The following is a 27,564-nucleotide window of genomic DNA, read 5'->3' on the forward strand; positions in this document are numbered from 1 at the left end:
CTAGAGGTTGCGAAAATGTCCGAAAAAATTGGGCAGTCCAAAAAGACGAATGCATGCCTTTTACTGCCTCCAAGGGCTCAAATCGCCACTGGCACGTCCGAAATATCTCTGAAGGCCTGCCAGTACACTTATTAGGTGTGTTGGTGCTCGTACTGGGACAGGAGATGGTGGGTGCACGCATGCATAATTTAGGAATATAGTATGTTTTAGTACTAATATAGTATGAATATAGTACAGATATATACGTTTTGGAAAAAAAAAACGCAAGAAAGACGTACTAGCTGGGAAAACGTATTATCCAAAGTAACTAAAAAAATTTGACAGACTGGGCTATTGTTGACATCTACATAATGTGAAGTGTCACGCGGATCGTTGTGGCATGAGACGCCGACACGCGTCGAGCTGGTGGTGTTCCGCTGTCCGAGACACGTTTTGTTGTTTTCCTATTGCATGGTGTTTAAGAGGGCGGCAGGAAACCGAAGCGAAATCGAGTTGGTGGGCGACACAAAATGCCACCGAAGCAAAACGTGATGCTCACATCACATTGCCTGTAGCAAGGAACGGCGGGGCGTTTGGATTATCGCTTCCTAAAAGGGTGCAGTACGCTACCAATGGTACTACGCACCATGCGCTGTAAAACAGATAGGTGAAGATGCTTTTTGCAATAGGTCTGGCAGTGATAGCTGTGAATGCGGCATGTGACGACCCAGGCAGAGATTTGCTGGTTCAAGCTAATAACTAACCCAGCTTTCCACATTAACTACATTGGACCAATTTGTGTGCAGTGTCATCTGTATGCTTTTTTCTCTGTTGGCTCCACCAGCAGACGCTCAGAAAGTGCACTGTGTGTTCTTCCGACAGGGTTGTGGAGGATCGCACTCAGCGCCTGCAGGAGTTACTGCAGGGTCAACCTCAAGCTGACAGTCCCATGACTGCTGCCCACAAGGAACTGCTGGAGGACCTCCACTGGATAGTACTCATTACTGGTAAGGTGCAACTTGGTTTCAACGATCTTCCTGTCTGTCTTTTCTGTGTGCGCATATGTGTGTTTAAGAATGCATGTTTGCTTGCTGTTAAGGGGACCATGACATAGTTGTCCAATTATTCTCAGTTTATCGTCATAGCTGAGAGTAGAGGGGCCAGTATGGTTACACACCCAATAAAACTGAGCTCTCGGCACACATTTTACCCGAAATTTCGATTTAAGTTCACTGCCTCTAAGCCCCTCCAACCGACAGTGATTACCACTCTTGGCATGGCTTGTGGTATGGCAAGGAGTGCGGGGCCAACGCTGTGTTGTCTGCCCTGAAACATTGTGAGACCATGTGCGTGCTGTGCCAACAGAGTGCATGTACACCACTCTGCGTGACATGTGACGTATATCCTCGAGGATATACGTCACACGTCGTACACGTCACGTGATCCTTGAGGTCTGGTATGGGAGAACGCAGGGAAGGAATTTCGCTTGCTTAGGCTAGATGAGGCAAGTAGAGAGAGCATCTTGCTTGGCAGTGGAGCCTGCCCACTGAATTCATGGGCTTGTGGCACTGAAATATTTCTATCTCGGCTATTAATGAGCCGATCTGAAGAAATTTTGTGGCAGAACGCTCCGTAGAGGACATGCAACACCTTCCAGTGTATAACCAAAATTTGCTACTGTAGCAAGTATGTGACGCCCCCTCGGGCATAATCTTGGTTTGCCCGCCCAGCTCGTTGGCCTGCTAAAGCTCGGCAGGCAAGATTGGTCACCGCACCACAATAAACACCGACGACCACTGCTGCTCGCCGGTCAGTCAACGTTCAGCACCACCACGCTGCGGAGCGTCTGTCTATCGGAGGGGGCTTCGAGCCCTCCCTTGTTCACGAGCCCGGGTGGATTGCGACACTGGCGACTAGGATGGGATCCTCGTGACACTAGCGAAGAAGCTGGCGACGAGTATCTACGGAGCGGCGAAATACCGCCCCCTGTTGCTGTCGCCATGCCGCTGTACGGAAGGCTCGAGCCGTTCGAGGGAGATGGGTCCGCCTGGCAAAGTTACGAGGAGCAAGTCCACGTGTTATTCCGGGCAAATGACACACCCGAGGCCAAACAGCGGGACATTTTCCTGGCCAGCTGCAGGACCCGCGTCTTCAGCCTCTTGCTCGACCTTCTCAAGCCAGCCACGCCGCACGTTAAGACGCTGGGTGAGCTGCTTGCCATACTGCGCTCGCATTTTAACCCAGCACCGTCCACGCTAATGGAGCGTTTCCGCTTCAACAACCGGAGCCGCCGGGAAGGAGAGACCCTCGGGCAATTCGTTGCTGCGCTACGAGGGTTAGCGAGTGCCTGCGCCTTCGAGGACCAACTGGACTCGCTGCTTCGGGACCGTTTCGTCTGCGGAATCAAAAACCCCGCCATGCAGACGCGACTCCTGGAGCTTCCCGACCTGTCGCTGGACGACGCCGTGAAGGCAGCGCTGGCAATGGAAGCTGCCGCCAAGGACGCCGGCGAGATTTCCCGTGCGACTGGCTCACCGTCGGCCGAAGCGGCGGTCAACAAGTTCGCAACAAAGGGCAGTACCTGCGGTCGCGGTGGTGGTGCCCACTCCCCTTCACAGTGCCAGTTCTCTCAAGCACAATGCTTTACGTGCGGGAAAACTGGGCACCTGGCACGTGTATGCCGAAGGGGGAGGACGAACAGCAAGCAGCAGCCTGATTCAAGCCCAGGTACAACGCAAGCCCACGGCCAGGGTAGCCGTCGCAAGGATACACGGCGGAGGCATGCGGCGGCAAGCTCAAACTCTTCCTCGGCCAGGCTCCACGTCGTGGCCGAGGACCCGCCGATTTTCGACATGTGGCACACAGGCTTTGTACCGTCGTCTGTGCCGCCATACATGCTGACCGTCGAAATCTGCGGGCACCCTATTTCCATGGAGCTGGACACAGGGGCCAGCGTGTCTGTGATGGCCGGGAAGCTCTTCAAGCGTACCTTCCCCGGCGTGTCCGTCGAGGCTTCGGGCATGATGCTGCGCAGCTCCTCCGGGCAACTCTCCCAGGTCCAGGGTCAGGCACAGGTCAGCGTTCGTTTTGGCGACAGGGAGGCAACCCTTCCCCTTTATTTAACGAAGGGGTCGTCGCCGACGCTGCTGGGCCGAAACTGGATTCGTGCACTGGGCATTTGTCTGCCAGAGTACCCGGAAGCCAGCCTGCATGTGGTGCAGAGCTGCCAAATCTGCCAGGAACATCAGCGAGCCTCGCGTAATGTGGAAAGCACCCCCTGGCCGTTCCCACAGAGACCCTGGTCCCGCCTACATGTGGATTTTGGGGGCTCTGGCGGTGGTGGCGGAGCAGCCTCCCTGCGCTTGGAGGACCTGCAGAGCCAGCTCGAGGAACAGCGGGAGCTGGCATCAGCACGGCTGCTGGAGCTGGAGCAGCTTCAGCTTGACCACAAGGAGGCCCTGAATACAGTGGAGCAGCTGCGGATAGAGCTACGGTCGCTGCCCGAGAGCCTGGTGGTGAGCACGGCCGAGTACAAGTGCCTGCAGAGCCAGTTCTCCGTGCTGTACAATGAGAGCATGCAACTCAAGACTCAGCTGGACGAGTGTCGCTCCTTGCTGTCGACAGCCAAAAACTCGCACCTTCGCCACATTGAGCAGATGGAAAGCGAGGAGCTGGTTGCCCAGAAAAAGCTTCGCTCGGAGGTCATCCGCCTCGAGGACAACATCGCACAGATTCGTCGAGAGTACGAGAATCTACGCATTGAGTTTGAGGCGTCGTCGGTGTCCAGCGAGCAGGCTCAGCCAATCAACCGGGAGATGCGGCACATTATAACGAGCCTGCAGAGCCACAACAGGCAGCTCAAGAGCGAGGTCTCCCGCAGCAAGCGCAAGCTGTGCGAGGCTCAATCAGAGACGCAGAAGCTGAAGCAGAAGCTGGTTGCTGACCAAGGGTGCCGTCCCGGGCCTTTGCCAGAGCCGGGAGCTCCAGTTTTCGCCAGGAACTTCCGTCCTGGCCCACCCTGGTCTGCTGGACAGGTGGTGTCTCCTGCCAGCACCTCATCGCTGCTCGTGCGCATGCCAGACGGGGCCATGTGGCACAGACACGCCGACCATGTCAGGCCTCGCCTCGGGACCTGGCCAGCACCCTCGACTGCCACTGAGGTCCAGCCCGCAGGAGGAATAGTGGCAGCACCAGTCGCTCCCAGCAGAGCACCACCTACCTCGGAGGCGGCAACCGTAGCCAGTGGTGCAGCACCCGTGGAACCGGTGTCAAGCCCGGCACCACTCACGAGGCCGTCCACTACAGACCCTCCGGATAGAGCGAGGCTGGCTCAGGCAGCACCCAGCGTTGCCACACCCGACCCATCGACACCGATGCCCAGGCGGAGTACTCGACGACGGAGGCCACCAGACCGTTACTCGCCTGGATAGCAGGCACCGTCGACCCAGCTAGGGTGGAGGCAGAGCCTCATAGTGTGAACATGGACGTCTGTTTTTCATTTAACAAACAAACTGGGGGTAAGGGGGTGTAGCAAGTATGTGACGCCCTCTCGGGCATAATCTTGGTTCGCCCGCCAAGCTCGGTGGCCTGCTAAAGCTCGGCAGGCAACATTGGTCACCGCACCACAATAAACGCTGACGAGCACGGCTGCTCGCCGGTCAGTCATTGTTCAGCACCACCACGCTGCGGAGCGTCCGTCTATCGGAGGGTGCCTCGAGCCCTCCCTTGTTCATGAGCCCGGGTGGATCGCGACAGCTACGGGGCCTGGTGATGGGCCCTTTAAGATGAATGGGAAGCAGTTCATAGGACAGTTACTTGCACGCGGTCGTCCTGCACCAAAAAGGAGCAAGCAAGTTCCTTTGTGACAAAGTTATTCATACTGTCGAGTGGCGCTAGCGTAGAGGCGCTCACGCCATCTTGTAGCTGCATAACTACAACACCGGCTCTCGCTGTTATGTGTGTGTCATGCGGGGAAGCCAAACAGGGAACGGGAGAGTTAAGCGTCCCCACAACCTCGGCTTGTCAAAATTTATCCTGGCCCTCCACTGTGCTGTCTCTCATATGCCGTCTTTCTTTGGGGCATAAAATTCGGTGCAAGTTCTCGCTCCTTAGGCTGGTACAGTTGGATGCCCTTATAATGAAGTGCTTGGGGCCTCTGAAATCATTTGTAATCTAGGCCACCTTGTTGTAAAGGTTGTGTACTGCACAGCTCACAGTAGAACCGGGACAGAATTATTCCTTCTTTATAAAGGCCATTTCGTTGTAGAGGCACTCGACTGTATATGTTAAAATGGTTGCAACACTGCACATGTGACTTTGCACAATGCCTAATGGATATTCAGTTGTAACTGTTAATACTGATGTGTTATTCTGCAGGCCACCTCTTGACCACAGTGTGTGAAGGTGAGACCCCTCTAATCCCCAAAGAAGTGACACAGTTCAGCCTGAACTCTGGTGCTGACACGGCAGCCACGCTTTCCCTGCTGTCACGACTGGGCCAAGCTGATGCTGTGTCTTCTGTTCAGGGCAATGTGGACCCAGTGGTTAGGTATGGATCTTTGGCAACTGTCATCCCTCTTGTGATGGTGTGGGTTTTTGGGCATGTCAGGCGGTCGGGTGTAGGAGTGCTGCGACCTCGTTGGACAAAAGGGGTCTTGCAGCATTCTTTGTCCTCTGCAAGTTACTGTACTTGGCAGATACTTCCCTGAACAGCACCTTACTTTTGTAAATTTACTAACACACTATAGCTCCACAAATATTGAGTAACTGTGATAAGCTTAACAAAATTATGGTTTCATACTTTGTTCTCCTGAGTCATGAAGGGCTGGACATTTCATACTGTAATTCTTTTCCTTTAGTGATATATTAATATTATCGTTTGTAATCATATCTATTTTTACGTAATGTTTTGTATGTTCGCAGTTCATGTGCTGTTTTTCGCCATATATGAGCCTGCATGCCAAGAATTGTAATGCGGTGATTGATGTACTAATAAATAAACACTTTGAATTCACCTGACACAATGGTCCAGTGGCTTTGCCATTCTCTTAAACAGCAAAATTTTGCTAGTTTCATTCGCAATTGTAGCGACCACATTCCAGCATGAGCAGATTGCAAAATGCTTGCGTACTCATGTTTAGGTTTGTGTCGAATCGCCCCAGGTGGTAAGAGTGATCCTTTTCTTTCTTGACTGCCAGTTTTTTCTGCCCACTGTGTGCCAGAGGTTTTTCCAAGGTGAATAAAATTCTATTTCTATCCAAGTAACATGCTGGAAGATTTTAAACTAAAATGTTATTTACTGGCGACATGTTGCGTAACATATTACAGATTTTCTTGATTGTGATATATTCAAACATATAATTATGCTAATTAATGAATAGTGAAAAAAATTTTCGCGGGCAATTTTTTATCGCAGTTCTCCAAACCAAGTTTAAAAGGTTCTTAAGTTTTGGCATCATAAAAAGCTGCATGGACTTTTTGTCACCAGGTTGAAAGTTGAGAGACATGCCATCCGAGCAGCACCGACTCATGAGCTTTCTCACTCCACCTGTCGCATACAAGTAAAATCTGCCATGGAATTTCAGTTTAACCAACCTCTGTATAGACATTTTAAGCCGTGTAAAGGCTTAAAATTTGCAAAGGTAAGGTACTGTTCAAGGAAGCATCTGCCAAGTAGAGTAACTTGCAGAGGACAAAGAAATACCGAAGAGTGCTGTGTGCTTGGCTTTTTCTGCTTCTAACACAAAAGGCTTTGAATTTTTGTGAAAGGCTATCTGTGAGGTGTAGCTTTTCATGTACAAGACATTCAGCAACTTTACTGCAAGACCCCTTTTGTCCAACGAGGTCACAGCACTTCTACACCCGTCCACCTGACATGCCCGAAAACCCACACCACGTTGTCATAAATTATCTGGGGAAAGACAGGGAATGAGTGGAAATTGTTGCACGGCTTATCATGGGCAAGGCAAGGTGTGTGCACAGATGGTGGAATAAGATTACTTGGGGCATGGCACTTAGAGGGAACTGGAGCCCTGCACCTTATGAACTTGCATAGTTTAGGTGTTGGTTTGAGACGTCAGTCAGTCCATTCATTAAATCAATCAATCAATCAATCAATCAATCAATCTGCTTGTCAATGCAGACTGATCGTTGCAGTTCTGCAGCTGTGCCACGTGGAGAGGGCTGCACTGCAGGCGGGCCTCGGTTCCCAGCTCAGCCCTGAAGTGGCCATAACATTGGTGTGGTTTCTGCATCGTTGGGGGCTGACTTACCTGCTGCCAAATGAGACATACTACACACAGGTAGGCAGAGAGGTAGTGGTGTGCCGGTGTGGTGGGCAGGTACTCTCAGACCCAACTTAAGTCGCCCCTCCCCTTTTCTCTTTGGTCGCTGCACCCTTCCCTTCCTAGGAAAGCGGCATCATGCGGATTATCTTTAAGGGCTCATTGGGAGGCCTTGTGCAGCAAGTGGGGAGAGAGCCAGCAGCCCCTGCTCGTCAGGTACTACACACAAGCCAACTTAAATGATCAACCTAAGGCTGCTGCCACCTGCACTGTGTCTGTCCGGCGTCTGCGACAGCCAGTGTTGGTAACTTAATGAGAAAGTCGCTAAACTTGGCTAGCTTTTAATCACCTTAACGGCAGCTTTGCCTTTTTGGGGTGTAAACGGCTCTTAGCTATAGTACTTTATCTTTAGTGATGTAAATGTCGTGTTTGTCTGAGAATCAAATTAAGGCTAAAGAATAGCCAGTAAATGGCCTTGGTAAAATTCCTCAAGCAGCTTCAGCTGAGTTCACCGCCTCACCCCTATTTTATCATGCACCTCCATTTGTCACTACTTCTGAAGACATATAATGAAGAGCTTATTAGTACGCCACCTAGATGCATCAAAGCTGCTTTTCTAGGCAAAGCATAGTCTTGAGATGTGGCATTGTTGTAGAAGATTGAGCATTGTTGTTCCTTTCCACATTCTGACCATTGACTCGGCACTGCAAGGCGTAATTTAAAGCTATTGTTTAAAAATTAATAAGAAAGACTTCAAGGAACAGTTAAAACGTGAAAAATATTAATTTCTGATCATCACCTTGTGACCTTCCATTAAAAATGGAGTGTTTAATCCAGGACATGGCGACTTTTTCCAAAACAAAAGTTACTGACACTGGTGACAACAGCTACTCACTTTCTTGTTGCATCCAATTGTTAACCTCCTCATTCTTTGTTCTGAAATCTCTCTGCACGAGCGCTGAAGCTACAGGGTTAAATTTCCTGCATTACAAAGCACACTTGATGAGTTCATCTTCTTAGGGTACTTCACATACATTGCGGGGGCTATGTATCTACTATGTTAGTATCTATGTATGTGTGTTTGTATCTAACTATTTTTTTGCCTACCTGGGTCACTGGTTAGTCTGTGGGCTGCTGTGCTGAGGGAACAGGGTTTGAAACCAACCACCGGACCAACTTGGGTCACTGACTATGTGGCAGTGTGTACAAGCTTGCGGCATTCAACAAACATTTATCACGCCGGCATGGGTCACTGCAGATGCGGGACTAGGTAGTTACCACTGTTCAAAAAAACTTTTTGACTCCAACTTTGAGCACTAGGTATGTGGCCACGCGGTCTATGCTGGTCCTCAACGAACCCCTTTGATGCCAATTTGGGTTTCTGGGTATGTGCCAGTAGGTGTGTGCGGCTCTTCAATGAACGTCTTTGATGCCAACTTGGGTAACTACATACAGGGTCTGTTCTGAAAGTAGCAGGACTCATTTAAAAAAAAAAAGTTATTCATGATAATAGTACAAACGATTAGAATTTTTCAAAGTAGCACCCTTCCGCATCTATACACTGCTGCCAATGAGTTTTTCAGTTTTCGTACGCCTCCAGGAACGCCTGGACTGGAATGCTGTTGAGCTCCCTCGTCATTGCCTGTTGAACCGCCTCTACCAATCCGTGATGCTTTCCCATGAGAGTCGATTTTATTCTCGGGAATAGAAAAAAGTCTGGCAGGGCCAAGTCGGAGCTGTGGGGGGCTGAGGCAACGTTGCCACCTTGTGCTGGGTAAGATACGTGGAACGCTGTGTGGCTCGGCGCATTGTCATGGTGTAGCCGCCAATTGTTGGTGATGGCTGGGCGGACATGAACAATGCGTTTTCGCAGTCTTTTGAGGACTTCCACGTAAAAAACTGCATTGACTGTTTTTCCGGGTGGTACGAACTCTTTGTGGATGACTCCATGTCGACCAAAAAAGCAAATGAGCATGGACTTTTGCTTAGATTTGCTCATTCATGCTTTCTTGGGGCGTGGGGAAGAAGGGGTGTGCCATTCTGAGCTCTGCCGCTTGCTCTCCGGGTCGTAGTCAAACACCGATGTCTCGTCACCAATCACTACATTGTCCAAAAAGTCGGGGTCCTCATTCACATGATGAAGATCCTGGCTGATTGCTTTCCAGTTGGCCTTTTGCTCCTCTGACAACACTCGTGGCATGAAATTCACGCACACTTTCCTCATGTCTAAGTTTTCTGTCACAATCTCAAAAACCTGGGTTTGAGGAATACTCAAGTCATCAGCAATTATTCTGATACTCATCCTATGATCACTGTTCAGTAAATTTTTCACTCGCGACACATTTTCTTTGGTCTTGCTGGTCGAAGGTCGTCCGGAGTGGTTGTCGTCTTCCACCCTTTCCCTACCTTTTTGGAACAGCTTGTTCCACTTAAAAACACCTGATCTACCCATGGCAGCATCACTGTAGGCCTCCTTAATCATGTCGTGAGTCTCTTTGCCCGTTTTACCAAGCTTTACACAAAATTTGATCGCGTATCGCTGATCCAGTAAACGCTCCATGATTCTCCGTGACGAGGCGTTTCGACAGGGGTTCACAGTACAAGCGACCTGCTCTCTTGAGTGGTTGAGAGCCGACTGCGAATTTTTCCCAGCGTTGCCAATATTCCCCTTCACTGATCCTATGCGCCAAGACCGCCTCTCGTCTGCCCATTCGCCCAGGAAAAAACCAGTCCTACTAATGTCAGAACAGACCCTGTATGTGTCACTGTTAATGTGCTGCTCTACAATGATGGAAAGGATCCCTTAAATCTCTCCAATGCTGAGCACAACTGAAACCGTGTTGCAAGGGTTCCTCAAGGACAGCAACCTGGCACATTAGCAGGCTGCGCGACAAATACTGTGGGTATGTACTGCATTTAAATGAACATCATTTTACGCCAACACTTCAGCCAGCTGTTCGATGAATGCACTGAGCATGTGGCGCTCTTTAATGAACCTCTCGCCAACTTAGGTCACTGAGTATATGCATTCTAAAAGGGGTACAGTGCAACATGGAAAGGACCAGTTCTCAGAACAGAGACTGTACCAGTTCTCTGTTCCTTCTTCTGGCCGGCTCGGCGTGTTTCTTCTTTTCCATGTTGGGCTGTACCAGTTTTAGAATGCAATACCAACTTGCCCAATTCTCAGCCCTATTGAGTATATGCCACTGAGTGTGCGGCAAGCAAGCGGCCAGTTGTCAGCGTTCACAGACATCAGCATGCCATTCTTCTCATCTCGGAGGCCACGCACGGACTTCTCGGTGGTGCCACTAGATGGTTCAGCGAGTCCAAAAAGAAGCACAAAAGAGAAGCCCGGTTTCCACATGATACGTTTCTCTGCGTTCGCACATACCGGTGCACCATGCATTTCGTAGGCCATGCGGAGGCTGTGCAGCGCCAGTGCTAGATGGCACGGAGTGTTCTTAGGGAAGCGCAAAAGAAGAATCCTGCTGCAGCACACGCCTCATACTTGTTTCAACGATGGCGATACATTGTGTCGCTATATTAATTCAAAGTTAATGCGTTACCGTCGGCAGTCATTGTGAGATGGGTACTGCTGAATTTTTTTTAGCTGCCCGTCACTAACTACCTTCAAATTTTTCTCGTATAGCGGTGCATTGGTTGCTGCAGTGATGATGTAGATGAAATGTTGTTCAAAACAGATGGGCAGAACCATCTTACGAAATAAATTTATATTTTCTAGCAACGAAAGTGTCTTGTAATATCTGGTATCACGTGAAATTGCCACCAGATACTGTAACTACACTGAAATTATGTTACTTTGACAGTTCACATTGATAGTCTAGCAAGGCCTGTGTGGCTTTCAGTTAGAACTGCGGGCTCATCTCGTTGGTTCAGCCAAATAATTTGGCAGTCTTCAGTGGGTTCTTACATCCGTTGCCTCTACAGATATTCCCTCCCTCCCTCTTGGTTTTGTCCCGGGTGTGTGTCAATTACATCCCATCACTCGGCTTATCCTGATCTTCCTCGAAACCAATTCCCTGCTGCATGCATTTATTGAAGCAGTAGAAGCTGTTTTGGTGGTTTCATTGGAGCAACAGGCATCAATGCACTTACTGTAGTTCATCCCCCCGCTGCGATGACAGGTTCCTCGAATATGAGTTATTCAACTGAGGCAGAGCCTAAGTCCAGGAAAGACAAAGCCATTTTTTCCCCAAAACAAATTTAATATTGATTACGAGAAAAAAGAAAACAAGAGAACAACATGGAGCACACAAAGAGGTACAGAATCGCAAAACTACAGTTGGCTGCGTTAGTCCATGCAATGAGTTCAATTCACTCACGGTCCAAAACAAGAAGAAAAGAAAAGCTGAGACATTGCAAGTCTTATTTACTCGAGTAGCAATGCATTGACAGTGGTAGCGGTGGGGCAGGCAGTGACAAACGAGAGATGTGGATGCACAGTAGAGCCAACCCTGGACGTCCGAGTCCAAGGCCAAGGCTGTTGGAGTCCAAGGACATCCAAGTGCGACCACTACTACTGAGTGGCGCCTGTACTGGTTCCTTGGCTCACGTTTCTGCCCGGGTGTTTCTCACCAGCGTCACCCCAGGCCTCTGGTCACCTCCAGGCAACCTCCGCTCTCCGCACAGTGGCTCAGGATCAGGACGAGCATCAGGATCAGCACCAACAGCAACAGCTACAGCCGGAACAGCCGAGCCCACGCTCGGCAAATCTCTTCAGGAACAGCCGAGGTTGTCTTGGTTTTGTGAAGGCTCTGGGGTTTAGGTCTGGACTCCGACGACATCAACCTCGCCACCAGTGATCTTCAAGCCCCGTTCCCGAGTGATCTTTTTTCCCCGCATTCCAGTCTGTCCTCCTTCTCTCTCCTGGTTCCTAGTACCGCTGGTTTCGTTCCGCCCCCTGATTGGGTGATGTTCTTTCTCCCTCGTCCAACAGCTCGTGCCACCACCCGCCAACATGTTCTTCTTTGTCGACCACTCGAGGGTATTTGGAGCTGCTGCTGTTCCGCAGTGTTTTGTCACTGCATTTTTCAACAGTCTTCAGCAGTCGCCACATTTTCAACCACGACGCTTTCCTCTCACTCATTACACTCACCAACCAAAAAGAGCAGAATTATTCATTTGTACGTTCTACTTATTTACTTTCAATAAGAACACATAACCGGGCACATAATCCAAGAACATAATCCGAGCACATTTGCTGACCCTCGAAAGACAAAATATCTTCATTCATAGCATTAACATCACATTGTTTCACTGAAATCACGTGAATTTCTTCCATAAAAGGCACCTATCCCATCCCTGAACACCATAAGTGCACCGCCATTCTTTTGGCGCTTCACACCTCAAATCATGCGAAAATCCCTGCAGCGTGAAAATCTAAGCATGCAAGAAAGAAAAAGGCTGCTGCCTTCTTCTGGAGTCATTGTGAAGTGCACTTGTTATTTCAAAATGTTTCCGAAAGCCAGCTCCACCAACCCTGTTGACTGGTGAACACAAGCAGCACGTGTGCACCAGGCACTTCCCGACATCTGAGCGGAACAAATATTTTCGCGCATTGGGAGAGCCTTGACACATGACTGTAAAGGGTTACTGTATTTACTTGTATAATGAACGCGCTCATGTAATGAACGAAGCCCCACTTTTCCAATCAAAAAGTGTTTTTTTTTTTCTTTTTCTCACATAATGATCGCACCCTGAACTTGCTGCCATGACACACAGTATGATTCGGCGTCTGATATGGTGTCCGGCGGGTGTGATTGTGTCCGACGCCATGTCGGACGCCGAATTGTACCGTGTCTCCTACATTTATTGCGAGAGCAAGTATATGGACACTCCAGGCGCTTTTTTGCCGTTGTCGTCGCTGTGCTCCGCATGCTGTAGGTTGAGTGAAAGCGTGCGAGACGAAAAAATCCCGGGTGAGGGCGGCATTTTACTCTGGCAGCAACTCCGCATTGCACGGCTGCGGCACGCCCTATCTTGAAAGCGATCTGCATCAGGGGGCCGAGTCGATGGTGGCTCATACCTACATGCGTGCTGCGTTCTTGCCGCTCAGTTTGCTTTGAAGCGAATACTTCGTGTAGCTGTCTAGACATTTGCTATCGCAATCGATGGTTCTCATTTCGGGCGAAACAGACTATTTTAGAGGTGGCCTCGGGGAAAAAAAATCACTCAAAATTTTACTCCGTATAATGAACGCACCCCACCCCCAACTTTGCGCATATCTTTTGGGAAAAAAAGTGCGTCCCTTATGCGAGTAAATATGGTAATAAGTGCTGACAGGACCGATTTTTGTCATGTTTTTTTTTTTTTTTTTTGCTGAATGAAACTCTCAACTTTCTTAGCACTGGAAGAAATACTGGTAGGTGACAGAGCACCCTAAATAATTCACTATAAATTATGTGTTTCTACAAGCCAGTTTCAGTTCTGCTACCCAAGACGTGGATACATCATGATGCCACGACGCACTGTCTTGCTCTGTTCTTGCGATCACTGAGGCTGCTGCTGCATGCAAGTGCAGCCAGAAGAAATGTGTGCAGCCCTTTTATTATTAATATTTTTTTTTTTATGAGCAACATCGTCACACCTAGCCTTATTGCTACACCACCTCAGCAAATTTTTCTCTCTGTCAGTGGTATCAGGCCCACATTCCCACATAATTTTAGTATCAAATAGTGTATCTCAGAAATGTTTTTCTATGTTCATACTTGCTGAAGGTTATCCTTTTACTTGCAAGAAGCTTGTGGTAGAATTTTCACAACTTCAAAAACATGTCAGTACTCCATTGAGATTACGATTTCTTGAAACAGCTTTAGTTTGAGTAGACAGGTGCTGTGTACCCTGTGCAACCCATTGCTTTTGCTTGTATTGTGTGCCATACACAGTAGGTGTCCGCTAACTTGACTCTGGATAATTCAACTTGTTGCTTAATTTTATCCTGTTGGAAGGTCTTGTATGGTGTCAGTACACTCTTATGGCATGGGCCTCTTCTGTTTCAATTCAAGACGTATCTACTAAAAAATAGTGAAGGCTTTCTGCATAACCTTTGTAACAATCACAGAATATGAATTGTGGTTGCACGTATGAGAAAGAAACCACAACATGCTGAAAGCCACAGCACGAAGAACATTGCTTACGCTTGTGCTTTACATCTGCTGTGATGATTAGACTAGAAGCAACATAAGCAGCTGAGTGAAGGGATTTAGTGTAGAAGGGTGTATTTGTAATTTCATAAGTTGGTTCTCACTTAAACTTAGAAGACTCCAGGCACAACAAAATGACCACAAACCATCATTTTCCATCCTTAACTGTATTATTTTTGTCAGCCATTTTTTCGAGTCATGATTATGTTCAAATTGTTTTGCAGTTTGTTCGAATCGTTTTGCAGTTTTTTGTTTTCTGAAGCATTTTCACAGTGTCTAGTGATGAGCCATCTACCGACAGCTTTCGATATGGCTTGTGTTGGGAGACCAGTAGCACCACTGGCTTGCTCATAGTTTACAGCAGCAGGCATGGGGCAGATTCCCTTTTACTAATGTATACTAATGTTGTCTTATGTTCCTGTCTGTGCTTGTTTCTACATGTTGTGGAGAATGACTTTGCTGCTGTGTCCATATACTGTATTTTAGCACATATAGCCAGACTCGAAATTTAAGAAGTGTTAATACAAAGTTTAAACTGTTCGGCAAATTTGGATTTAAGTGCGGCTTCATGGCAGTGAGATCAGCATTGCTGTGAAGCGGCAGTATGCCGTGATGGGAAGCATCAGTGTAATAGGTAATGAGTCTAATGACCAAAGATAGAAAACAAAGTTGTTTCTGGACCTATGTTTTGTGTTGATAGGAGCACCAATTTGCCTTTACGAAAAATTATTGTATGGATTTGTTGCACAGTTACATGTGCAAATATTTCTTTTCTCTCCTGTTTTCTGAGAGTAGCAATTCGGCGCTGGTTATGTGCTAGCACTGTGTGTATGGCCAAAAATATGGTTAATCATTTTCTTATGATAGAATTGTGCTCTGTTTGTGCTTTAATATGTTACATTAACAGTGTGTCTGTACATACTACAGTTTGTTCATACTAGTGTGTCTTTTTCTTATAGTTGCGTCTAGCAAACACAGAAAGCATAGCAATAGTAAATTTATCTGTAGAGAATGTGTTTGTACTGAGGATGTTTAAATACTGAGGTCTTCAGTTAAAAGATGGAAATGGTATTTTGCATAGAAAAATGGTAAGACAAATGTTTATTTTTATTAATACAAGAATACTGTTTGGAAGTTCGTTCAGCCGGGCAGCTTGGGATAGGAGGTCACTTCATGTCCTGGTAGGCTTGCATCTGCATTGAAGTCGCTGGTGGACAATATAAATAGATGCTTTTTTATGGTAGGCAGACTCCTGTAAGCATAGTAGTCCCATACGACTTAATTTGCTAATTGACAGTAGACATAATTGACTGCTGAGGAACTCTATTAATAAAGTGTGCACCCCTAATAAGCTTAACAGTTCTGAAGCCAATGTAGAGTTTCTCATAGCTTCAGTGCAGTCCTGTTATGCTGACAGTCTGATAATGTTAAAAAGAAAAAAAAAGAAGTCATTTCACTGTTTGTTTTAAAGCGTAGTTTACTGCATTTTAGGCCACTCAAGCTTCATGCTTTTAGTTTAATTCACATGCAAGTTCCTGACCAGAATGCTGCCAATGTAACCAAAAGTTGAAGCTGGCAGTTCAGGTAAAAAACAGGGGAACATGCTTTGGTGTGCATGTGAGTGTTCTCAGTGACGAGAGAGGCGTGACTTGGTCAAGAGCTCTCCTTGCATCCAGACACAGACGCGGTGTGTGGGGCTCTGTCCTTAGGCTTCATTTTTGTTGTCTTCCACAACGTGTAGTCGCCATTGCTGGTTCTTTGTTTTTATTTTTGATCATCTTTGAAAGAGTTTCGAAGGGTGACAGTTCCACAACTTGTCATGCACAGATGAGCCCAACGTTAGTTGCGGCATTCGGACGTGATTCGGAGGCTGGCCCCTGTGTGCTGGACTGGGTGCTGGGCAAGCTGTGCTCCAACCTGGAGTTGTGGCACAGTGAGACTGCACTGACGCTGTCCACCTGCCAGGCGATGGTCTCGCTCCTCAACAACGTTGAGAGGTAGGCTCGACATGCTTGTGGAGGCAAGTTTGGTCTTTGGTGTTGCTTATGTGCTGGTGGAACAAGAACTGCACGTCTCTGCGATGCACCTAAACGTGGATGCTTCACGCTCCCTGCAATCATCTGTTACACACTTGTATGCGGCCAAAACTTACTGGGTGTATACAAATAGCAATTTTCGAGACCAAATCAAAAACGATACGAATAGATCCAGGAGTTAATTTAAGTGAATATTTTACGAATAAATTTCAAATAAAAAAAAAAAGCTATTTTTACCATCATATAAAATGACGTTCATTAATAAATGGAAAATGAGACATCCACCCAATCGTGGCATACCACTCTTGCCTTTGCTTCAGAGTTGTTGATGAGTTCAACTTTGCCCTACCATCTGCTAGCCGCCTGGTTAGCTTAAATGGTAGAGGAGCTGCCCCAGAAAAGTGGTGGCCCCGGGCTCGAGTCCCGGACCAGGACGAATTTTTGTTCAACTGCGAAGCTTTTCTTTCGAGGAACCCGTATGGGTTTCCTTTGTGGCGGTTGCTACGGTTGGGTGGATGTCTTATTTTCCCTTTATTAATTCCCTCCACCTTGTGGGTTTCCGCATAACCATTATGTCAAAATGACATTCATATATCGTAGTATTCACAATGTTAGTAATTTTCTGTCATAGCATAGGACACTATCAAGCATTGTTTATTGAAGGCCTAAATGGAGCATTCGGAACAAATAAGCAGTTGGTTCACTTATTCAGGATTCTTTATATCAGAATCCTGGAGAAAATGATCTCTGTTTAGAAAGAAAAGCCTGGCTTCCCAACTGAGCTATGCATAGTGCACTCTGCTACAGAACTTTGAGTGTTTTGTCTGCTATATCCACCGGGATGCTCCAATTTTATGTTTGATTGAGCACGCTAGAGAACTTAAACTATCAGAAGAATATTCGTATTTACAAACACCAACTATTCGATTAGAAGATTGGATTGAAAAAGACATTGTTCAATTAGTGATTCAAAGTTTTCTAATATTCGCACACCCCTACACCTTACCTGTCAGGTCTGAGGTCTCTGTACGAATGCAAAAGTGGGCGCCACATTGATATCATACAGGGTGAAACGACAAGGCACGCAAACATTGAACTTAAAAGAAAACAGAAGCAGCACTGAACCTCAGCAGTCGTATCAATATTTTTCTCCATTTCTGGGCCTCATTGTTTCCCGCTGTTCCATTATAGTATGCTGGTTTGTGAGTACTGTGCTTATTTTGTGCAATACCATGTACTGTGAGTATTATGCATATATACTGAGATTGTCGCAACGTTAACCCCCCCCCCCCCCATTTCACTTCATGTGCTAAAATGCACCTCATGTGGCAGTGCCATATCAGCTGTTTTTTTGTCTTCATTTTCTTTGTGGTGGAGCACACTTTGTCACGGTGTTGAGGTACAGTTTGAAAGCTTGCAACAATATTTATGCACGTACATTGAAATCCACTTAAGATATCTTTCATAAAACCTGGAATTCAATGTTATGACTGTATCGCATTGTACCCTGGCCAATTTTTAACACCTTGAAGAATTGGGTTGTGGTAGAGAAAGTCACAATACCTACAGGCATTTGTTGTTATAGGTGATATGATAGTCACTGATCAATTTTTTTTGGACACGGATAGGTCTTCAAAATAGACTTCATCAGTGTTTGCACATTTTGGATCAGTGTTTAGATGAAGCAGCATTGTTCAGGCCATGGCCTAATGGCCTAACCAAGGCTACTCCATTTGGGTGTCTGCAACTGAAGTTACAATTAAATGAATAGTCAGTGCAGATCTACCCTTAACAACTGTACAGCAGTATATACTCTGTATATGAAGTGTTGAGGGAAACTCATATTTTTCCTTAACACTTCATTAAATCAGCTGGGATGTTGAGTTTATGTCTCTATGTCGAGATTTTCAACACAGTCCTCATGAATATGTGTTGGGGACTTTAAAATGTTTCACCAAATAAAAGAGTGTGCAAAGCTTGGTTGCGTTAAATTGAGGTTCTGACTGCATGCAGATGCCACTGCAGAAAGAAATCTGTGTATTCAGGAGTGAGTGAGCGAGTAACAACTTTATTAATTGAACGGGTGAGGACTAAGGGAGGCTAAGTTACATACGCTACCAGGCTGTGCTTCTTGATGACATCTTTAGCTCGTGCCAGGACCCATGTCTGGATGTCTCGGTCGGTGCTGGAGAGAAGGGCATGATGTAGACGAGGCATCACAAGCCTTTCTTTCTCTTCAAATTCAGGGGCCACCGAGCCGCAGCATGTCCAAGCCTGCTGTCACTATTACAGCGTCAGTCACAGGGTCAGCTGGGACCCCTAGCACCGGGCTCCCATCGGGCACTGCTCAAGGCCCTGGTCATTGCCTGCACAGCCAACAGATTGCCCGAGGCTCCGAGGCTTTGGGAGGCTCTCCTGGGGCCCCTCAAAACGCGCTTTGATGAGTTCTTCGAGTCTTGTGTTCAGACACGCTGCCGCTTCACTGAGCCCCAGAAGTGAGTGTCTGATTTTACTGCATCAGCTACAGAATAACTCTAAAGATCTGATGTGACAGTTCTTACTTGTCATTTTTTTTGTGTGTGTATGTGTTAAATGAACATCCAAGCACTCTAAACCCATGAAAAAAAAAAAAATGTTGCTGAGCACCAGATCGCCATGATTTACCTTGATACATTTTTCTATGAGCCAGTTTTGGTTTTATTATCCACAAGGTGGTTGTGTCATGAAGTCATGATACAGTGGCTCGTTCCATTTCTGCGATCACTGTAGCAGCCACATATGAGCGTAGCCGCAAAAAAAAAAATAAAAAGAAGAGCCACTTTGCCACATCCTCTTTTATTCCGCACTCCCTGCATGGGATGCCTTTGTCGCATCGCCCTACACATCTCTCTCCCGTCTCCTTTCCACCCCTCTGACCTCTGCACAGCGGACCCGTGTATCGAACGGGTGAAAGGAAGATGGGAGAGAGGTGCGTGAAGCTGGCGATGCATAGGGCGCTGTGACAGAGGCGTGCCATGTAGTGTGCGTGGCACAAAGGCAGGTGTGGCGAAGGTAGGCAGTTGCAGTGGCTCACATTTATTTTCCTGGATTTCATATTCTTTTATTTTCAGCGAAGACTCCCAGTAGCCAGATTCAATTGTTATAGCCAATAATGTCTCATGCAGACATTGCAATAAGTGGTTCATTTTACCATAGAAATGCACAAAAGTTCACACTGCAGGAGCTGCTCATTGTTGCGTCCGAGTAGTGTTAAAACCGGTAATGATGCAAGTGTGTTCGACTGTACTTCTTTCTCTCCAACTAAAACTTTTGAATGTGTGTCCTATCAGCTTTTTTCATGCAAACCGTTTGTAACAATGGGTTTTTCTTGGCTCTTGAATAGTGTTGTAAATAGGTTCAACCGTCCTTGCCGAGTGTCATCCTCATACTTGCCAAGTGTCAGGACCAGTTTGCGCAACCACGAAGCCATTTGAAGACAGAAGGACAAAGTTTAGGCAGATACATGTACCATATTACTCTATTCTAATGCAACCTCAATTGTAACACGCTGCTAAATTTTCGTGGCCAGAAATGGGAAATGTGATGCCCTCGATTGTAACACGCTATAACGTTTGATAAAGTTTTATTGCACACTTGTTCATCCGTGTTCTTTTCATTGCCTTTTGTGTGAAATACAAGCGCAGTAAACTGAACGTAATGTGCTCCTTGATTTTATGGTAAGAGAGAGAAATAGTGATTTATTCACTCTTAGAAAAAGAAAGTATAACACCAAGGTCACTGGAGATGTGATTTGTACACTAGCTATAAATGGCGTCCAATAATTACAGACTTCTGGCACCTGCAGTATATGTTAAAGCACGGCTATATGAGATTGGAGGATGGGATATGGACACTACCTATTGCAGTTTTAGTTTCATACTCGATTCTAAGGCACATGTCATATATTTTAGCTAGTGCACATTAGAATTTAGTAAATTCAGTATTGTACCCGTCATTCCATTCCCGTGCTGGCTGAAATGACTTTTTTTTTTTTACACATACTGCAGGCCATTGTTTTGGCCCAAACAGGAGGGGCTGTAAATTAAATGACAAGCGCTTGCAGCTCTGGTCGAAATGTCACCATATTTCCTTGTCATAAGAAGCCAACAAACACCGGCACCAAGTACAAATTAGGGGAAATTACTTGTGCTTAATAAATAAAATGAAAGTGGATGAAAAAACAATTTGCCGCAGGTGGGGAACGATCCCACAACCTTTGCATTGTTGGCTTCTTATGATATGACTAATAAAAACGGGGACCCTCGGTTAACCCCCTTTCCTCTCATATTTCATGCTGGTAACTTGTGTAGGCAATTGTGGTGTTCGGCCACTGTTTGCCGTATTTAACAAATAGCGATGGTAAATTTGTTTCTTTTTTTTTCTACGGAACTGTTGGTCGTGGCTTCAAACACTCCATTTTAGCTCAAAGTTGCAAAGTCATGATCATGATGACTTGCTCGAAATTTTGTCTTTCTTTATGTTTTTAGTGTTCTTAGACATAGCTATTATTTTTTAAACTATGCCTTTAATTTACCTCCTCCTCCCGGTTTTATGAAGTATCCAAACTAATAATTGTGCTTTGCTTAGAAGAGTAGCTTTGATGCATCCAGATGGTGAAAAATGAAGTGCATATGAAGCAACAAATGAAGATGCATATATAAAATGGGGGCATTTGGCAAAGTCCCTCCAGTAATTTTAACTGGACAATTTACCGGCTATTTGTGCCACTGAAAAGGTCTTTGAAAAATCGAATGTGTCGTTAGCGTGACTAAAAACTCGCTAAATTTAGTGACTTTCTCGCTATGTTACCTATGCTGTGTTTGTGGACATGCGCCTGGAGCTGTGTTTTTTCACTTCTAGGAGCAAAGCACTCGACCTCCTGGAGAGCCTGTGCGGTGTCGCTGAAGGCACCACACCCAGCAACCTGACCACCATTCGGCCCATGCTGCTGCCCCTGCTGGTTCGGCTGTCCTCCATCGTCGCCATGCTGCGCTCTGAGGCTACACTGATAGCTGCCACCACGCAACTCTTTCGAGCTGCAGCTCGCCGAATGCTGTGCTTTGTGGGGCCGAACGATGCCACCCAGCTCTGCCACTGCTGCTTGGAACTTGTGCGCCTCTTTGCCAGCCACAGCGCAGGTGCTGCCTTGTTCTCTCACCATAGTGTTCTTTTCAAGGGCTGAACAGCACTTGTGGCTACCGAGAAACTGCCCAAATTGAGAACAGTTCGAGAAGGCTTGGAAACAGCTTGAAAAGACTGGACAAGAGCAGACAACACGAGCACTCGTGCTGTCTATCCTTGCCCAGTCTTTTTGCTCTGTTTCAAGGTACTCTCGTAATGTATCAGTAAGCTCAGTTTTCAACCCTTCATGTACAGGAATTTATCAGTGTACAGTGAAACCTTGTTAAACTGTAGTTGGCCGGAGCTCGGAAAAAGAACACACCAAGAAATAGCATGAGATCGCCTACTTACCTGTCAGAAACGGAACTCAGAGAGAGTGCGATGAAAGGGAAAAAACATGCTGTATTTATTCACTTCACGCAACACAAGTGTTATTTTCGTTCGATGCCGCGGTGGCCTAGCAGCGACGACAGTGGCCTCAAACTTACTGAAGCTGCGAGCCGGCCCCTTCGTCTCAGCAAACACTCACATGGCAGATTCCTCATTGGTGTTGCACATTCTCCGTGCCTGGGCGCGGTGGCACTGCAGAAGTCGCGGGGCGCCTTTTTCATTGCGGGGCACTGTTCTCGTTGCGACGATTGCATTCATGAGGCTGACGTAACGTGCAGGTTCTGCCACTTTAGGGCCTGAATTGTCCATGCTGTTGCTTTCCGTGTTGCCCTCATCACTGTCGTTAGGCAACACTTTGGCAACAATAAAGGTAATGATGGCGAAAAGCCGAACCTCATAGCCAACATCTCTTCACGGTCGCAACAGCGCTGCTGAGCTACTTCTTTGCATTCCAAATGCCACACACCGTGGTCAACGGTAGATCCCTGTCTTGTGCCGGCGCCTGCTTCTTCGTGCCACACTCAATAGTGCGAACGATGTCCAATTTTTCTTCTATGCTGAGCACCTGGTGTTTTTGCTTCGGCATGGTGCAAATCCTAGCTTGCATGACGCCACAACACTCTGGCACGGCGCCGAAATGATGTTGATGTTGATGTGGCTTCACATGCAATGACACAGGGCGCTTGAAGATCGTTGTTCCGATCTCTGAGGCTCGTTCTTCTACGGGGCCACCCGATGGGGACGATGCACTGCTGTGATTGCGCGACAAAAAGTGGAAACACTACATGTTAGCCGATACATATGCAGTAAGTTGGTACGGTTTATGTGGATACAAAACATGTTATGTTCAATGGTCGCTGAGTCAGGGATTTGACTTTACTGCTTTTAAAGTGAAACTACTGTTTAAGCGGGTACGGTTTACAAGGTTTTACTGTAACAACTTTTTGTTTTCTTTTTTCTCCTAAAGCTTACATGCATTTGTCTTCATAGATTTTAGAACAGTCAAACCTTCATATAACGAACACGAATATAACGCAGTACAGTCGAATCCACAATATATTAGTTATAACAATTAGGAACTGCTGCACCGTCAACTTCTGTATGTTTTCTATGGTGAAACAACCTACGTACTACAAAGCCCTCATGCTACATCATTGGTTATAACGATGAAATCTGGCCATCCATGCCAAAGGGTAATGGAATGTGATATTCTCGTAAAGAAAAAGAGAAATTTGAGTCGCTGCATGCCGCCACTCGCTCATCCTTCTCCGCATCGCCAGCCTCGCATGCCTCTCCCATTGCCTTCCCACTTATCCAAACATGAATGGGCGGCGTAGTGCCCTTAGCACTATGCCGCCCAACCCTCCGAAACAGAAATGGACCGCGCCAACTTCGCATTCTATGGCTAGGCGTTGCTCGTGGCTGCTCAGAGATTGCTCGCTGGCCCTCATGCTGTGCAATTTTGTCAACGGATTAAGCTGCTCGTGCTTGTCTTCTTTAAAGCGAAGCATTCTTTGCCTCTTCCTTCGACTTTCCCACTGCTACTGCTGCTGCTGTCGCACTGCTACTGCTGCTGTTGTGCTGTTGGGGGGTGGTTCAGAGCGTGTATATAGATGAGAGGTACAAGTAAGAGAGGAAAGGCAAAGGGAGAAACTTCTTTTGACCTCACCGCGTCGAATGTGCACAATGCCCTCTGGAGCTCCCTGGCCGTCTCCACATTAGCTGCTTGACAACTGTAATTATCCGTGACTCCCCTCAGAAGCATTGCAGAAACTGCAGCGCTTCCCTTTCTACTAAGGTGCGAGTCCAAAGGGGGTGTAGATAGAAAAGTAGAGAGGAGGGAGGAGAGAAGGCAGTTTCTATACAAGGCAAGGGGGGGGGGGGGGGGTGACGTGAGAAGGCCAGAAAACCCTACTAATACATGAAAGCAGTTGGTACAGGCACGGTACAGTATGTTGCTGCTATTTCTGAAAAATAAAATCCATGCAAACATGTCAAACGGGCAACTTACGCAGGGTGTGCAGAAGCAGAGCCACATTAATTAAAGCGCACCGCAGGGTCCAGGAGACACTACGGAAGCGGTCGACGCCAAATCAACACTTCTGTGCCTGCCGCATTAGCTTTGCAGCTATGGCATTGCTAGAGGTCGTGGATTTGATCCCAATCACGGCAGCCGCACTTCGACGGGGGCGAAATAGCAAATGCACGTGCACTTAGATTTTGGGACATGTTAAAGAACATCACGGTGTCAAAATTAATCCGGAGTCCGCCACTACGGCTTGACTCATAATCTGATTGTGGTTTTGGCATGTACAGCCCTATAATAAAATTCAAGTTTAATACTTCTGCCACAGTGTGATGTGCCATGTGAGGAAATGGCAACGCTCAACCCTCTCAGAGGTTATGAAATATGGTGCACAACAACGCCTCAAGCAAACACCTCTCCCTGTGTGTTCTCTGTACTATGCAGACAAACAGCAGTGGTGCATGTAAGGTAACGTTTAACATCAACTTACCACTATCGTGTTAGACTAAATGTTGAAGAAGTTATGCTTTAGCCGTCAACATCACCGCTAATTATTGTCAATCAAAGCATCCAGCACGGAAATCTTTGCTTACATCAATTCCCACAATGCGTGGCATCTGCATAATTTTTGGTTGTGTTGAAGTTGTTCCTAGCTATGTGATTTCTCAGCCTCATTTTTAACTTACCGCTGAAACGAAAGATAGTTGATCCGCCCGCTGATTATCGGCAATTCACGATGTTGCTGGCGAAAAGAAAGTGCACTGCTATAGATCTGGAAATGAAGTACAGTAAAAGCTAATTAATTCACAACTTGATAATCCAAAATTTTGGATAATTCGAAGTAGCCGCCGTGGTCTGCCCAACAATGTATCGAAAGCAATATGTAACGCACCCCGCCAATTCTCACTGAAATCCTTGCAGCGACCGATAAGTCGAACTCCGTGCCGTTGTGGATGGGGAGAGTGCTAGTGCGCGGGAGCATGTTGGCAACGCTGGCCTCGCCGTGCGAGCTGCACAGGTTTGCTCTTTCCACCTGCAGCCCTTTGTTGAGGCCTGACTGGAGAAAGATGCGTTTGCACAAGGCGAGGCATGGCCAATGCCTCTGTTGCAGGTCGGTTGTCTCCCTCTCTCAAGACCTTCAAAATAAAAACGCGGACGCGGCGCTTCATGTTTTTTTTCTTTTTCTATTTCTTTCATTTTACATTTTGGAGGCTATGATCTTTCTCTACAAGGTGGTCTGCTGAGAAGCGGCACCAGGTAATGTCTAAAAAATGACGGCCGTAATGTTTATCGGTGCTCGTAGTACCAAAAAAGCATGGCCTTTGAGATTCATGGCTATTATCAAAGGAAAGCGTCGCTTTGATGCGTGTTTCGACGGTGCAGCTACGAAAGTACAACGGAGACCAGTGTTGCAGCAGGTTGTGGTTTGTTTCGTGAGTGCATTTTAGAGGGCAACTCTTGTTCCTGCAGTGCGCGTTAGAGGCCCAAAAATGCGTTTATAGTCCTACGTTTTCGGTGCGGTTGCTTGCGGCCAGTCGCGCTATGCTGCTAGCGCTGCGCCAGCCAAAATGCCGTTACCTCTAGACATGCATGCCGTACTTGTGAGTGCTGTTCTCTCGAAGCATGCACAGAACAATTCCCAACCCACACATCACTTTTAATGGCTGTCTGCGACCGTCGACGAAGCGGGGTGGGCGCCTTTTTTTCTCCGTGCCATGCATTGTGGGTCGGTGCAAAGAACACACGGATGTAGCAAGAGCCATCTCACCGTCGGGCACACCGGACCGCGTTGGCCGCATCCCGTTATGTTAGCTGCACCAGTGCACCTATGAGGCGATCATCGCAAACATACTTACATCGGACAGTGTCAGCGTCAATGGCAGCGATGATGTGGTAGGGCAGGCTGCCTCACCGTTGTCCTCAAAAGAGGCCCTGCTCATGATTCAGTCCTCCTTCAGCTTCATTTTTGCGATGGACCTTCCTCTGGACTACGTAGAGCACCTGTATGCCTTAGAGAAAGATGTTGGCAAGCTCCGAGTAAAGCAAACAAAGCTGACGGACATGGGGTTTTCTTGTGCAAGCCAGTGAGAAGTATTATTGGGGAGATGCTTGTGGCGATATCGTTCCAGTGTTTCTTCTGGATTTCTCAAGCTGAGAGGCTGCCGCGGCAACGTTCTCACATTTCTTAAAAGGCCCCTTTTGAAGTCAGAAAAGTGACGCCTCGGCAGAGCTTGCACGTCACAGGTCACCAGTGATGCTGCTTTGCAGTTAAAGCAGTGCCATTCTTGAATGCCAACAGCCGCAGTTTGTTGCACGCGATCAGACCGTGCGGGAAGCAGTGCTAAACAGTTGAACGAGTCAACACAATCGGCAGCCAGATGGAGAAAGGTAGTGGGGAGGGGCACTGGGTCTACCCACCATTATAGTTTTCGCACTACATTTCTGATATTTCCCATTTTGACATTTTTCATGCAACCTGGTCGTAACAATTATTCGTTATAGCAATGGCATTTTCGTGGCACTTGAATATTGTTATAAGTGGGTTCGACTGTAAATCTAACATTAGCACTTTTTTTCCCACCAATATCAGTGTGTATGTTTATAAAAAAATAAGATATAATGAAGGTAACTTACCACACAGACTTGTTGTGGCACTTTGCGAGGTGTTCTGTTGGCTTTCCGAGTGTCGCAGCTGCTGTGAATAGATCTGCATCAAGTTGGCATCAAACTGGAGTTTTGGTCACCGATGCCTGATGAAGTAGTGCCAGTTAGGCCAAATGGCCATGACGAAAATTCGCCACTGCTCTGTTTGCTAAGGGGCTGCAAGTCGCCACGAAATTCTTGGCGCTAATATGTTCATACTGGTGGCTCATCACTGATCGGTCCTGAGATAGTGCATGTGGATTAAATTGATGGCTGTTGAAGCGGCATGAAGTTCATTGCCACGTATCCAAAGCGATCTGTGTGTCTATCGGCGGCTAATTGGCCTGATCTTTGCATATGCTTTTGTAGCTGTGCCCTCTGTCCATGTCGCATTATCATTTTGATCGGTCCTGCTGACCCGAATGAACCTTGTACTGACAGAACTAGCCCCCAGCCGATGCTGCACCATTTTGCGAATTACAGCTTTGTGCGGGTTGACGTCGGGGAGCGCTCACAGTGACAAAGTCCACTACTGCGTCAGCCGGGGCGGCCTGTCCATGGCAAGCTTGGCGCTCCTTCTGCGCCGACAACAAAGTGAAACGGCGTTTGAGGTACTTCGTGGCAAATACGACATGTGGCACTGTGCGGGTCTCTACACCAAATATATTAAATATTTGAAAAATTGAACAATAGATATTCGATTTGCAAATTGAATGATTCGAACATTCATTGTTTGATTCAATTCAGTAATATTCGAGTGTTCACACACCCCTGGATAAAAAACACTTGATTCTATTCGACAGACATTCTATCGACTGGAAAATTTTTCCAGACTTTTGTATATAGAGCGAGTTATCAGTGCTAACATACTAATTTGGTGTTTC

General features: G+C 46.9%; 1 protein-coding gene across 2 annotated transcripts in view; it reads left to right on the top strand.

Annotated features, from left to right (window-relative positions):
- Positions 1 to 27,564, top strand: part of LOC126521690 (exportin-4-like) — a 68,098-nt gene that overhangs the window by 31,467 nt on the left and 9,067 nt on the right. Inside the window, exons 11-17 of one of the 2 annotated variants that reach the window (XM_050170419.2) lie at positions 862 to 986; positions 5,356 to 5,527; positions 7,121 to 7,280; positions 7,389 to 7,478; positions 16,253 to 16,422; positions 18,708 to 18,956; positions 21,361 to 21,638. In XM_050170419.2, the coding sequence (XP_050026376.1) occupies positions 862 to 986; positions 5,356 to 5,527; positions 7,121 to 7,280; positions 7,389 to 7,478; positions 16,253 to 16,422; positions 18,708 to 18,956; positions 21,361 to 21,638 (1,244 nt within the window). The remainder of the gene's footprint in view (positions 1 to 861; positions 987 to 5,355; positions 5,528 to 7,120; positions 7,281 to 7,388; positions 7,479 to 16,252; positions 16,423 to 18,707; positions 18,957 to 21,360; positions 21,639 to 27,564) is intronic. The other variant, XM_050170421.2, reaches the window with a different exon arrangement.

Source organism: Dermacentor andersoni, chromosome 6 (assembly GCF_023375885.2).
Source record: "Dermacentor andersoni chromosome 6, qqDerAnde1_hic_scaffold, whole genome shotgun sequence".
In the NCBI taxonomy this organism is placed as follows: domain Eukaryota; kingdom Metazoa; phylum Arthropoda; class Arachnida; order Ixodida; family Ixodidae; genus Dermacentor; species Dermacentor andersoni.